Source organism: Cupressus sempervirens, chromosome 8 (genome assembly GCF_028749045.1).
Source record: "Cupressus sempervirens isolate cs-2001-9-10 chromosome 8, ASM2874904v1, whole genome shotgun sequence".
NCBI classification, from domain to species: Eukaryota; Viridiplantae; Streptophyta; class Pinopsida; order Cupressales; family Cupressaceae; genus Cupressus; species Cupressus sempervirens.
The window spans coordinates 106492745-106508740 of record NC_143125.1 but is presented as its reverse complement, the minus strand read 5'-3'; the positions used below and the strand labels follow the sequence as shown (position 1 = coordinate 106508740).

At 34.4% G+C, this 15996-nt stretch overlaps 1 protein-coding gene across 1 annotated transcript in view; it reads right to left on the bottom strand.

Annotated features, from left to right (window-relative positions):
• Positions 1-352: 352 nt before the first annotated feature.
• Positions 353-15996, bottom strand: part of NUDX23 (nudix hydrolase homolog 23) — a 64841-nt gene continuing 49197 nt past the window's right edge. The window contains exon 7 of the mRNA XM_089796892.1: positions 353-928. Coding sequence (XP_089653018.1) covers positions 868-928 — 61 coding nt within the window. The 3' untranslated portion in view covers positions 353-867. The remainder of the gene's footprint in view (positions 929-15996) is intronic.

The following is a 15996-nucleotide window of genomic DNA, read 5'->3' as shown; positions in this document are numbered from 1 at the left end:
AAATGCACACAGAAGAGAGAACAAAATGGTTTGAATACAATGCTTTTAGTGCCTAATAAGGGACATAATTTTCAACTATTTGAACACTTAGAAATGCATAAACACTAAATGGAGTTCCTTGTCCATTTATATATCAAACCATTCAACCCAAATAAAAAAGTGTAATTTCTTAAAAAGGGTAGACCATGTATATGATGCAAAGAACTCCTAAATTTGTATTCTTAGTAACATGGCATTATAAACCCATTTTCACTCGACCACAAAAAATTAATTTTAGAATTTGAAAGCAGAATATATTTTCCCTATTACATACACAAACGAAAATATTATTGGAAGAGACTACAAAAAAACAAAAACAAAACAATTCAACCCAATATTAATCCAAAATAGGTTGAGCACTGTGGACTTTCAATCCAGTCCCACGTGCATGAATTAGAAGTCGAAATGAATTACCTACAGAAAGATTTTAGTTTATGGGCTCTAAATAAATGCTTTGGAGTTTAAACTACACCAATGTTGAAATTATAAATTTCCATGCCCTGCACTATATGAATTGACAATTTCTGTATCCAGATCTCTTGGAATTATTGCTCTAGAATCAGCCAAACCAGCCTGTGAAAAAAATAGTTTTCTATTGTTGTTTTGAACATATGAAACTCCAAGGTTTGATACTGGTATTAACATTTGTGGTGCGATTATTGCATGGCTGTTAAATCTACAAGCATAGTCATCGGTTCTTCTTTTTCCTTTTACTAATTGTTTGAAATAGAATACAAGGTATAAAATTTCCCTTTCCAAGAAGAGATTGATAAACATTTTGCCCATTGTTCATTCCTCAAAAGAGCTTTGTCAGCAAGCTTGTAGCATTCAAGAACACATTTCTTGGGAAACAACAAAACCCTGAAGATCAGATGGACTGGCATCTGGTCTGCCACATGGAACCCACACAAAGACTTATTTTCAATTGAGCTTCTACAACATGAATATGTATAAGAATGGCTATTCAAGTTAAACAGTATTTCAACAGTAACAGTGTATCAAAGTTCCACAGTTTTAAACAGTATTGATATATTCAAGTTCCACAGTAGTTCAACAGTGATAATAATGTAAAATTTTGATATGAATTGAATTGAATGTCATAAATAATGGAAACAAGCAATAAAGTTAAAAAACATGTTGATGCTCTCCCAAAACATCCTATTTTATTCCAAAAATTACAACACATTATGTAAATCACCCATGAATCATTAAGAAGGTCCCCTGTCCAAGACTAGACACATAGCTTTTCCAGCATTTTTTAAAATTCCATAGACATAAATGTTCTATGTCACACCAAGAATCTGAAATGAAAATGTGGGAAATACATAATACAAAGTTTCCAGAGAAAACCCAGTGTCGTGAAAACTTGGATACACGTCTACAGAACAAACATCCAGAAACAAGAGAAGAAACAGCAAAATGAACTTAAATGACTAGAATGAGCATGCATGACTTTGATTCTTATTGGATTGGATGATGTCTCTAGCAGTCTCAATACTGCACACTTATATCCATAGCCTAGATGAAATGAGCACCAAGTGGTCACTCAAGCTAATGGTAGATGGGATATCTTGCAAACTATTGGGAAAAGTATCTCATCCTTGCATTCTAATGTCCAAATTTATTTATTTTCTGTCCCTGCACGGAGAAGAGTGCACCCCACATTAAGGTGTCACTTTGCCACATGTCAAGTACACTTGAAAGTGTGGGAGAAATTGTAAGAGCATCTAATCATTATAATATGGGAGAACATCTTACAGCATCGTAAGATGGGACCGACTTCCAACGGATTCTATGACAAGTGAATGCACATTCAACATGAGCATGAAATCAGCAATCCCATAAGTACACCATCTTTACATGGGAAACCCTCTCAACTAAAAACTCCAGACAAGAAACACGGCAAGCAAATTAATATGTGATTGCACATTTAACATAAATATAAAATCAGTGAAACCATAAGTACACCAGATTTACGTGTCCAAAGCCCTTAGAGAAAAAATCCCACATGAGAAAGAGGACAAGTGTATCATTCATTTATTACTCTTCAACAAAGACTGTACAACAACACACTTCACTTCTCTCAGCAATCTGACAGCACTTGGTTACCTGAAACTCAGTAATGACACTACTATATTAGAGCTCCAGTTTATAAAAATCTATAGGAGGAAAAACCATATGACCCAAAACCTATGCTACCAGAATCATGTCTAGAAGTCTTGATGCAGGTGCATCCTTGGGTCATTGGCAATCTTGCATCACCCAAAAATATTTCCTTTCAGTTTGTCTATTTCCTGTTCTAGTTGGACAATTTCCTGTTGTTCTAGGTAGCTATTGTCCCAGCTGGCACATTGGCGATCTTGCATCACCCAAAAATATTTCCTTTCAGTTTGTCTATTTCCTGTTCTAGTTGGACAATTTCCTGTTGTTCTAGGTAGCTATTGTCCCAGCTGGCATGTTATCTTATGTGATCCTTATGGTGTGGTCCAGGCATCATGGAGATCCTATGTCTAGCTTTGCAGCCATTCCAATGTTTCTGGACAAAGTTATCTTAAGATTGGTCCGATCCAATATTTCATTTCCTGCTCTAACTGCCAGCAGGGCGAGATTAGCCTTGAAAAGGGAATTCACGACATGCAATGCTAATTGGAGCATTGTTCTATGTTGAATTACATGTGGCTGACCGTCTTTTGTGTCCACACGGAATGATGTATCTATTTGATGGTGTTCTTATGGATTTAGATCCTGACCTATATGTTTGTAATACATTTCTTTTATTTTGGAGATTGTTGATAGGATAAGTCGACTTGTGGCTGGCGATCTTGTATATAAGTAGAATAGTAGTCCTTGTTTGAGACACTGCTAGTAGAGAATAAGTAGATGGGAGAATAGCATTTGATTTGGGAAAAAATCAGGCTTGTATGTCTGGAACGTAAGAAGGCTAATGTCCTAAATCTGTAATCTGCATTTGCAGGCCAACTAGATGATAATTGAAGTTCCTGTTTCCTTATTGACTAATGTTATTATTGCTTTGCTTTGTCATTTTCACTCCGGTGTTTCTAGCTGCAAGATTGGACATCTCCTTTTGGGGACTTCTTCGATCTTGACTACATCAAGTCTGAAAGTAAGGTGCAATTTGGTGGGAATTAAAATTCGTGTCCGATTTGGGCCAAATTTAGCCATTGGCCCCCATATTTGGCCCAAAGTCTGTTATACAAACCTGCACCGAATATTGGGGATGTAGACACTAAAAAATGATCCCCACCTATGGCCCCCTTTTCAAACATGTCTTCTAGATTGTATTTTTTATCTTTATCATTCACCAATATCGTGTCATTCCTCATTAATTAAACATTGAAAATTGTTTAATTAGTTACTAATATTTGTCCCTAATTTGCATCATATTTTAATCGATTTGACCCAATCAAGCCTGTCGAGTAAACGATTAGACTAAAGATTAAATCTTGTCTTATGAATTTCCTCAATTCATCAACTTGTCCTCTTTAGAAGTAAATCAACCATTAATTTTCCCCTTTTTTATCCTAAGTCCTAAGCTTTGATAAATAAATTGTATTTTCTCCTTATGGTTTTTCAATTAATCAATTACATGTTAATTAATTGGCTAATTGTCATGCAAATTGGGAATTAATAATTCACTAATTCCTAATTTGTGAGAATATTGCCAAATGGGATTTTGTCCCTTAATTCTTGCCTACATCCTACTAATTTGCCTCTATCCCCTAATTGTGCTTGCAATCCCTATTTTCTGGCCACCACTTTTTCTCTTCCCTTTTCCCACTAATTTAGCCTACCCTTTCCTTCTAAATTTCCCTTGATTTATGCATTCCATATTTGTAGATCATTGTCATAATTTTTCATAATTATGACAAATTCTCAATTGTGCTCCAATTTGCCAATTTGGTGATTCCCATTCAAAATCCTATATATAAATCAGATCACTTTCTCTTAATCAACAAACCACAATCTTCCGAATCTGCTCACCATTATCATCTTAAAACTTTCATGGATAGCCGCAAGTTGTCATGGGTGCTACATCACGTCAATTTGAGAAGCAAGAAAAGGCATTGAAGTCCAATTGAGGGAGTTCTGTTGTGTTTTGCATATTTTACATATTCCTTCTCAAATTCTTTGATGTCAGGTTAGGATCTTATCTTTGCATGCATTTAGGATTTTGTGATTGACTATATCATGCAAATCATTTCAATTCTCCACTTTCCTACCCTATTTGGTGAACCTGGTGTGGAACATGCAAAATCTCACTATTTTTTCTTGTTTTTCAATGTTTTTGCAAGTACAAGAATAGGAGTTGCGCACTTATGAGTACACCTACAAAATTGGAAGCCTATTTTGTGAAATCAAGAAGTCCTGTTGTGCAATTAAAGGACAACCTATGCGCTTGGGAGGCGATCTGCACACTAAGGCTCACATTTGCACAGTTAAGAAGGCCTATTTGGTGTTAAGCATAGGGTTTATTATTCAGTACATGTACTTGACAATGAATCAATCTTTGATGGTTCCAAGAATTTTGCGTGAATTAACAAGGAGCATCTTCCTAATGTTTGTTCTAGTAAAGGTTTTCTCTCGCAAAGATCATGTTTCATCTTGTGCAGATGCCCCTGTGTCTTTTGTCAGGTTATATTTCCCTCCATCTAGCAAGGGCCATGATTTGATCCAGTCGACAACTGCAAAGTTTTTTGGTTCTCCATTTGGAATCTTCTTGTCACAGTAGTGCTTCTCAAGGTGTGGTGGGTAGTGGCAATCTTTCGCAAGTGAAGGTGACTATGAGCGGTCCTTGCAAAGATTGCCCTGCTCATGCCTCTCCTTCATTAGGAGTTGTGGTATCGTCTATGACTAAGGGTGGTTTGGGCTCTATTGATCTACGAAAGGGTTCTGGATCCACTGTGGTGGGGTAAAGGGTTGATTTTCTTATGCCCACTCTTTATCGAATGGTGGTGGTTTGACGTCTGCCAAAAATCGGGCAGAGACTCCCTTTCCTATCTACTGCCCTATTGCTATGGATATTGACGAAGAAACTATATCAAACATTGAGCAATGTAGTAAAGCTCTCTTAGTTTGCATCCATTGCATAATCATCCTTCAATTGCATTTTCCAAAATCAAAAATTCCAAAAACATAATTTACATGATCATCCCTAAATTGCATTTCCCATGTTGAAATCCCAAAAGCATAGTTTGCCGTATCATTCCTAAATTGCATTCCAAAATTCAAAACCCGAAAGAATTAGCTTGCATTACATAAACCTTAGTTTGCAAAGTCCAAAACACAAGGCATCCCTTACTTGCATTTTCAAAACTCCAAAATCGAGAACCATATTGATCATAGCCATTTCAAAACCTTCAAAATGCAAGAAATTGTCATTCCCTTGCATATCCTTAGTTGCATTGATCACAACAATTCAAAATCCAAAAACACTAGTTTCATTTGCAGTTCGCATTCACCCTTCATCTTGTAAAGTGCATAAAGCATCATATGATAGCCCCTACCAATAATAGTTATTTAATAAATATATATATATATATATATATATATATATATATATATATATATATATATATATATATATATATATATATATATATATATATATATATATATATATATATATATATATATATATATATATATATATAAATTAAACATTAATAATTCAATATATATATATATATATAAATTAAACATTAATAATTCAATTAATTGAATTTATTAATTGAATAATATATAGTTATCATTCTTATTATCACTCCTATTATTTTACTAGCATTCTTATTATTTAGTTGAATTATAATTACCATTCTTATTATTTAATTGAATTATATTTTGTATTATTTCTAATTATCATTCTTGTTATTTGAATTAATTATCAAACGCATGCTGACAGTCTACTCGGCACACCATTAACAAACTATTGTTAATTGGAAAAATAATAGTATTTATGATGTCAAGTATGAATTAACCCTAAAATTATCATTGGTCAGCACTGCATGTTCCTCCACGTCGGAGTCTCATAAGCCACATAACAAACAAATTGATATGGATTTCATCAATTCCACATAGCCTATAAGTTCCATGTTGACAGGAACGCCAAAAGTTGATTAAAGTGTTTCACTGGGCATGAGCACCACTAACGCTTCACCGATGATATTGTCATTAACAAGCATGACAATTATTAACATCAACAAAATTATTATCATTAACATGGTCGATAACCATAAGTAAGTACAGGACTCTACCTTGTTTTACTAGCACTATGCATTCAATAGTTGCAAAATGTCACATCACAATGGGTGCATCCTTTGAAAGGATATAAAGCAGTAATAGTGAGGAGAGAGATCGACACTAAAAAACAGAGTTTAGAAAGGAAGGAATTAAGTAGAAATAGGAAACATTCGATCAGTATGCTAATATATACACACACACACATACTACAAACACCAATCAAATATAACCACCAATCACAAGCAAATTATATTTGCAATAATCATACATTTGTTCTAGGTATGTACACTAGACTACAAATTAGTATTTAATGGTTAGCACTTATTAATGAATACAAAACTTAAGGCTTGTTATTATATTATATTAAGGAGGGAAGTCAAGGATGCATTCTAGGAGAGGCTCATACAAATTCTAGCCAATGGGTTATTCCCAAAATAAGGTGGGGATCACCAACCCTGAGCACCTTGTGGCATCATCCCAAGAAAGGCTTAAGGGCGTGAATCTATAAACTTTGACGAAAAGCCTATTGAGGATTGGTGTCTAAGCAAACTGATTACATACAAGCATCCTTAATCTTAAACAATAATAGGGCTAAATATATACATATAGTTTCTTTGACTTACAATACAAAATCAACATGTCTTAAGCAATTTAATTGAATGCATATTAGATTGAGGTTAATTTATATTGAACTAGTTTAAATTAACTAGAGAGATTACAGTCAGTATCAGAGCTATCATCCTACCATCCCACCAATGCATCAAAACCAAAAGGTACAAAGAGTTGTAGAAAAGGAAAAACAAAAAATAGACAACAAATAGTATAATGGGTGAATTAATAGGCGCAATAAACTGAGAACATTCATGGAAATAATGACAAAAACATTTTAATAGAACAAACTAAAAGAGCCCTAGACCTCATGAAAGCCTTGCAAAACATGAACAATTCAATAAACGACATTAGAAATCCTAGTAGGAAGGACATTAGTACGAATCATTCAAAAAACAACAGTCGAACAAACACACCCCAAATTAAGAAACCATCTTTCCTACCCAAACAGAATATCCAAAGGGAGGAAGAAGGAAATAATCGCCTTCCTAGCAGCACAGAAAAATTAGCAGACACTTACTCAAAATTAAAACTCGAAATAAGGAGAGGTGTATCTTTAAGGGATAATTGTGAAGAAAAGAAATTAGAAGTTCCTAGGAGAGAAAGGGAACAACCTAATAAGGACTTGAAAACACAAGATGAGTAAGGTAGCTATTCCAAAATTTTGACAGGTTGCGTGTTCTTAAACCTCAATCCCATGACAAAAGAAGATGCAATTCAATTTTCCATCCTACACTTAGAAGATGCAACCCACGATTGGTGGCACCATGGTGTCCGCACCCAAGAATACGAAAACATAGCATCTTGTACCATCTTAAAAAGTGCACACTTGATTTGTAAGACCTTTTAGCCCTCCTAAGTGTGGTTTGGTACATTAGGACCTCCTATTGCATTTAATTACTTAAATCAAGGTCCTTTTCCCTCTTCTAATCTTGCTAAAAACTCCAAGTTAAACATTGATTTCTATGCAAGGCTTCTCATTTATTCCTACAATCAAGAAAATCATGATTGATGGGTGTAAAATTGTGATTTCTTTTAATATTATTTTACCATTTCCCAGCCTTTCCTAAATCCCTTAATGCCAACAATTATTAAAAAATAGAGTACATCTAATAAAGTTTGAAGGACTAGAGGATCATTCCTAGAATACCATAGTAGTGCAGAAAAAGGACAATAATCTGATTGGTTGTGCTACAAAAGCAGGAATGATAATGAAACCAGCTAAAGCAGGAATGATAATGAAACCAGCTAAGCAAGGTGCACCTTTGGAGGTCATGAGAAGCCAACGTATCCACAAATGGCGTGCAGATAGTGTTTGTTATTGATTAAGCAAATATTGTTTTGAGATTTATGCCTACGGCCAAAACTTTATGCTAAAGGTATTGGGTATTGTGTTTGTTTTACACTTAAATATTTGTGGATTACGCCCAAGAACAAAAACATATGATTATCTAGGTTTAGTATAGTGGCCAGTGTTAAGTTTCAAGATCACTGCAAGTGTAATGGCACTGCCTGTTTAGTTATGTGTGTTCTAAATGCAACATCCATATATATATATATATATATATATATTGAGAATAGGACATGAATAGACATGTCCCTCATGGGGCATGTCTATTCATTAATCAGATAATTAATAATAATAGCAAATTTAATCTCATATATGTATATAGAGTATATTATTTTTTCTCGTATAACAATAACCTTATATCTCAATATGAGAACACATATATATTAATTATATCTCATATATAATTATATATAGGTTTATTTGACTGAAGCTATCAAACATCCACACTCCCTCTTAGCTTAGAAGGATAAAAACATAAGAATAAATATTACTTCAACGTAATATTACAAATAACAATTTTAAGGATACCTCATTTGATTCCCACCATTCGATATCGTATTCAATATCATGAGTATTGGTCTTCCAAAATATCAACACGTGATATTCACCAAGTACCCAAATGAGATTTGATATCACATCTAATATCAAGTGTATTGGCCTCTCAAAATATCAATGATATTCACCAAGTACTTAAATGGTTTTAACATCACATATGATATCACGAGTATTAACCTCCTAGAATATCAATGATATTCACCAAATACACATTGAGTAATGGCCTTCTAGAATGTTGAGATGCAAGACATTCACCATATACTCAATTTGTTTGATCTCATGTGCAAGTTATTGTAAGATCGTCACCTTACAGTAACTTTTGCAAATACAAGTGACATCATTTGGAAGTCGTCACTTACTCATGATGTACATAGGGGATAGGCCCATTAAAATCACAGTCACGAGGAATGTTCATAAGTCACAGTCCTCTTGACAACTAAAATTTATTGATTGCTGGAGAATCCATCTCAATATGGTTTACTCCCTCTAAATCAATATGACCAAGATCACCGAAGGATGATTGAATCATATCCTCTATCTACTCCCTCTCTTTCAAAGTTTCTTCTAATGAAATGTCAAGCTCCCTCCTATTTAAATCTCAAATGTCGTGCCTACTTATCTTTTCTCCATTGACTATCTCTACACTATGATTGCAGGTGATGTCCAATCTAACATGTCTTATGTGGCAACTTGTCCCAATTTGTCTCTCATCCAATCTAGTCGTCTAGAGATTTGCACTTCTATGCTTGCAAACTAGGTTGGGAAATGATGCGCTAGGGATTGGCAATGAATGCACTCGATGAAGAAATCAAAGGAGTTGTGGAGTCGCGGAGGCAGTGTTCACTGGGAAATTTTAAATGCCTCCAAAGATTTAATCATTGCCTTGTGAATGAACAAATTGGCTCTCCTTGACCATCGATGATCCAATGTACAAGTGTATCAAGTCCAAACTAGGGGATTCGATATGTCATGTGGGGGACAAGATTTGTTCGATAGGAGGAGCAATTGCAAGCCATCATCACATTAGAACTCTCAGACATCACTTTCACTCCAAGCCATGTGCTCTCATAACAGTGGACACATACAATTGCACAAAACAACAAGCTCGTTTCAAATGGTTGCTTGCAGCTTTCTAGAAACAAATCTTGCAACCCATGCCTTGGATTTGACTTCATCACGCATTTTCCTTTCTTCAAAAACCCTTAAGAATTCTTGGAAGATAGTTTCCAGCCACATCTTATCTTCATACTCATTGTGAATCCTAATCACATTACCCAAATCGATGTTTCAAAGGCATATTAACAATAGATCAATAACAGATCAACGACCAAATATGTTTCACACCTCGATATGTTTTTCACCCAGAAAAAATGGTTACCTTATATGTTTTATGTAATATTCAAGTGTGCTTGTCAGTTTCAGTTCCTAATTGTCTTCAATTATAAAATGAATTCCCCAATATATATTCGCTAGTGTTTGACACTGTCCAAATATATCTTAAGTCAAAATCAAATAAGATAATCTATCAAACTCCTAAAACTTTAATTATTAAATTCATCCCTTTTTTTGGTTTTGGTTTGTCACTTAGGATTAATAAGCCAAATAGATATTGTGATATCCTTTGCAGTCCCTCTCTATATATATAACTAGGATGTCATCTCTTCTCCATATTCTGCACAGAGCTGAGAATATTGCTCAACATTTCATGCAGTGGATAGAATGTTCACCGAAATCCTTTTTTAATGAGACAATAATACACTCCTCCAAAGACAATGGACTCTGATATCTCTTCCATTAGCAGCAACTACTTATTATGACCTTAGGATCCCAGTATACATAGCAGTCCAACTCTTCCAATCGGACTTCTATTTAGTGTTTGGTAACTGAAATATGTTCTTTATTGGCCAACCACAATCCTCCTTGGATCGATCTGCTCTGATACCATGGTAAGTTCCAAGATCGCTGCAAGTGAAATGGCACTGCCTATTTAGGTATGTGTGTTCCAAATGCAAGATCCTCGTGTGTGTGTGTGTGTATAGAGAGAGAGAGAGAATAGGCCATGAATAGACATGTCCCTCATGGGAAACGTCTATTCATTAATCAGATAATGAGGGACATGTCTATTCATTAATCAGATAATTAATAATAATAACAAATTTAATCTCATATATATATATATATATATATATAGTATATTAATTTTTCTCATATAACAATAACCTTATAACTCAAATAAAGAACACGTATATATATTAATTATATCTCATATATAATTATATATAGGTTTATCTAACAGTACCTATCAAACATCAACAACTAGCAGCCAGAACAGCTTAATTTCAATACTCAAACTTATAAATATGTGTGTATTGAAAATGATAAGGAATATAGATGAAGTATTAAGCAAACTAGAGTCATTATTGTTTTTCATGGATGCTGATATTCATGTGAAGTCTGAAGTAGTGTAATTCATTTCCTTCTGCTCACCTTGAGAACCACAAGAAGGGCCCCCTCTTGGAACCCAAGTCGGATCGTTTTCAATCATTATAGATTAGTTGTGTGGTTCATTTGTTTATGAATGGTTACTGGTAGCATGCGTGTATTCCCCACTAGGAACTATATACTTTCTATACATTCAAATTATATGATCTGTGTGATTTGTAGTTTTATTTGTTTAGGTTTGAAGGAACGCCTCTAATACTTCGGTTACTAAGAACCTTATCGTAAAACTTTTCCTTTTCTATTACATATGAACCCAGTGTCATATTCCATTCACATTCCACCATAAGCTATTCTTCCCTAGTATAGATTCATATTCCCTATTGCAAATTCGTATTTTTTGTTATAGGCCCACCATACTTCCTATCGCAATCTCTCATTCTTCACCACAATACCACCAACTTCCTATAGCAACTTCTCATTCTTCCTCACAAAGCTATTAACCTCCTATTGCAAACCATCTTCCTGTCACCCTCCATCCTTCTTACTACATTTCTTAGAACCAAAGTCCTTTTTCTTTGTCATTATTCAGCAATATCTTTCAAGGAAAGGAAACTAAGTGTGTCATTTAAGCATTGAAGAACTAGAGCGTGGATAAGTGTGATTAAATTGTGGATAATTAAAATATGATTTCATTAAACCTAAAACAGAGATTTAAATATGATGTTTATGATGTGTTTTCCTAGAATATAAATGTGATTTTACATGCAAGATTGGGTGTCTGATTTCATTTACATTTTCAACCATAAATAGACTTGCGATTTCATTTAATAGGTTTGTGATTTCATTTGCAAATAGATTCATGGTTTTAGGATTTGATTTGTGATTTCATTCAATTGATAATTAGCGTAGCATTAGAATCAAGGATTTCAATTGAGATGCACTTAGACGAATCAAAAGAACATCCTAAGATTTACTCTTTTCCATAGTTTGCATTTCATCCCCACTCAACCTGCTTCCTTCATCCCTTCGACAAACTATCACGATATCGTTCATCAGTCTACGACCTCGGATTGACAATCGATAGAAGTAAACTAAACCACCAGACAAGGCCAAATCTCAAGTTAAATTGAACCACGATTCTATCCTACAATGATTTAAATGCATTTTCAACCAATTTCTCCACATATCTCATCATGTTTCCCCAACCCCCTTATATTTCTTGGATTCATGGCTTCTACCTAGGAGTTTGCACCTATAGGTAAGGGACCAAGTTAGCCTTTACTTGGGGCAAAGGTCAAGGTTGCCCCTTACCCAGGAGGTTAATTTCCATTTGTTTGTAGGCTTGATGCAAAATATCATCCTTTTCCCGCCTTGTGTAGTCGACCCTTTCGATTTTGATGCCCGAAATTACTATAAAAGGATGATTCTCACTCCATTTGATCATCTGTGATTCATGCAAGCAATCCACACTCAAGCAATCAAGAAAGTGCATTCAAGGAGTTTTCAAATAAGCAGTCTAGGCATCGATTTCCATTATTCAAGCATCTTCATCATCATTCATCATGTATTTCTTCTCCTAGATCTAACTTCTCTCTTCATTGGTGATAGTGAAGTTGGTCATTAAGGAGGGGATCCACTTTCATGCATTCAAGTTCTTCAATCCATCATTAAGGCGAATTACAAGCATCTACGTGTTGGAAAGTAAAGCCTACCAAGAAAATTGAGAAGGTGGTGGGAGTGTATCAGTTATACACTTAAAACAACTCTCTAAATCTTTATTAATTCTGAAACATGTAAACAATAGATGCAATAACCATATAGAGATAACCATACACAATAACACCAGAAATGTTAACTAGGGAAACCCTTGATCAGAGCGCAAACCCCGGTGTGGATGGTACCTATATGATGATGTACTAATATAAAAGTTCCTTGGGAAAGAATTGACCCTCATAGGAGTCAATAAATACAATCAGTTCATAAAGTGTTGAGTAACATGGATCATTTTCTGCAAATGTACTAATATTGCCATTGTAATTGATGTGTTCCAAATGCAAATTTGAATCTCATATAAATATGAGAGGAGACATGTCTCATGAAGAGGCGTGTCTCTATGGTGTAATCATCGCTTAATAATACTTATATTAACATAAATAATAGTATGTATAAATATATATATATAATATATATAGTCTAATATATATTATATACAATAATATATATATATATATATTATATACAATAATATATATATATCTATATATATATATATATTATACAATAATATATATGTATTATATATAATAATATATATTATTTAACATGGATAAGTATATATAGGAAATGATGATTTACCAGTAACAATAATGTATATCAGATCGAATCAATCCGACTGAAGCTACAACTTTAACACTCCCTCTTAGCTAGGGAGGATTTGTAGAACACATTATGCTTTCAAGTATATGAAAAGATATCATCTCAGTATGACATTCAATTCACTATGAGGCTAAATTTCTCACCTTTCATAACACACAATTGAAACAATTTCCATAACTTTAATATAAGCTTAAACACCACCTTAAGTGTGGTCTATAATAGTAACTATGTCATGGTGTCCAGCAAGATCCGGCCCAAAGAACCATAACAAGTTGGTTATCATGGTGTTTGGCAACATCCTCCCCAAAGAACCATGATGAGTTGATTATCATTGTGTCCAGCAAAATCCGGCCCAAAGAACCATGATAACACTTGCTCCTAGACATCCAACACATTTAGGTGTTACAAGTTAATGTGGCATATCTAGGAGATGGATCAAACTATTGATAAGGTCGTCAACTTACAATAGTGAGCTTACAAACATTAAAATCGTCACCTTTTAGTACATATCATATGTGAAATAGTAACCACCATGAACCAAGTCAAAGGGTTGTACAAAGGCGTTCACCTCAATTTTCTCTTACAAAGAAGAATGCATTACAAAGAATTTCACTCACAACTTCTCCTCGTGGAGAAGATATCATTTACAAAGGATTGCACCTCTAAATTCTCCCTCTAAACAATGATCCCGGGAAGTCGGGTCTAGTAGTTACTCCCTTAGAGGCTCTCTTCCCCCAAGGATTTGTGTCAAACTCACTTTGAATCTTATATCAATCTTTTGATTGTCTAGTGATAAGTCAATAATTCCTCATGATGCACTCAAGAGTAGGCCCATCATAATCATGCATTCACACACATGTATTTCTAGACTCCCTCTAAGTATCAATCTTCTAAGATCTTGCGTTGCCTTCCAAGAAGTGTCATACTCCCTCTTAATGTAGAAGGATACTCATAATATCAAACATATTTGCTTCAAGAGCCTTACTTTATCCAACCCGATCACAACTTCTTTGGAGCTACTGTCATAAGTTGCCTAATGTGCCATTTTTCTTTTACTGCAAGATCAACTTTAGATGCAAAGGAAAAGATCAAGGAAAAATAACTCATATAACACATATGAAACTGCAAATGACAGAAAGACTATAATGAATAGATAAATGTAATACTTCAAAATAGTAAATACTTGTATGTACATCACCATCATTAATACAAGTTGTCCAAGAGATGATTCAGATTTGAAACTTTGATGATGTCCCTTCTCTTACATCTCCCTTCAAAAGATGGTTTGAGTGGGAATGGAACATTGGTTATTATTTCCCCCCACAATGTTAAATTCCCACTTATTCCATTGTTTTTAGAATTCATTCCAAAGTTGGCTAGAGTAGACAAACAATGCTCGATTTTGTATCCTCATTCCATCTTTGAATCATTGCATTATTTCATGGGACTATATTTAGATTTAGTCACTTCTAAAAGCTTTATATTTGTTCCATGTTTTCTTTAAGAAAAATATTTCCTATCGCTATGTAGAGGAATTGGTAGATTCCAAGATGTAATCAGAATTCGGTAGTCATAGGTGTCTTATTGATGTATATCTGCTAGCTTGTCCATCATATAACATTATTAATTTTTAACTTAATATTGTGCCCCATGAATTGATAGTTTGTACATGAATGCGTGCTACATTAAAAGATGAATTCCCTAGGAAAATATATTCATCAATCATCCCATGGCTTGCTCCTCTTGATGGATTATCCTTTGTTGAATGATATGCATTCTCTTTACCGAATGCATTTGATCAATAACCTCCAGTAAAGACTTTAATCAGTCGCAATTCCTACCAATGTTTTCTTCCTTAATACTAATTTCATCAGTGTCTATAGGACACCAACTATCTCCATAAGAATACTAATAGTGTTTACTTTCTCCTAACTAATGTTCAAGATCAGAGATCGAATCTCGCCGCACTAGGAGATCAAAGATTGAATCTTACCACACTAGGAACAAAGCAGAATACCAAACCATGTGAAAGGAAATCTCCAACAAGATTTCCCTTGACTATTTCTTCTTTTATATTGAGTCTATCTTACTGGTATCAATCTCCGTGTAATGAAGATCTTATCGAGACATAATATAGAGTTGTTCTGTGAAAGCACACAATGTTGGTGGTGAAATTGATGTGGATTTGGAACACAAATTGTTGTTGCAGGTTAATGCTAACATAGCATGAGACCCAAGCTCTCAATCCAATTATTCACTGTTGGGGACTCGATGTTTCTTTTGCCGCGAACTTTAGCACAATACTTATGAAAAAGATTATCTTATCTTATCTTGTGGGCCCATAACCACAATATATACTCCCATTT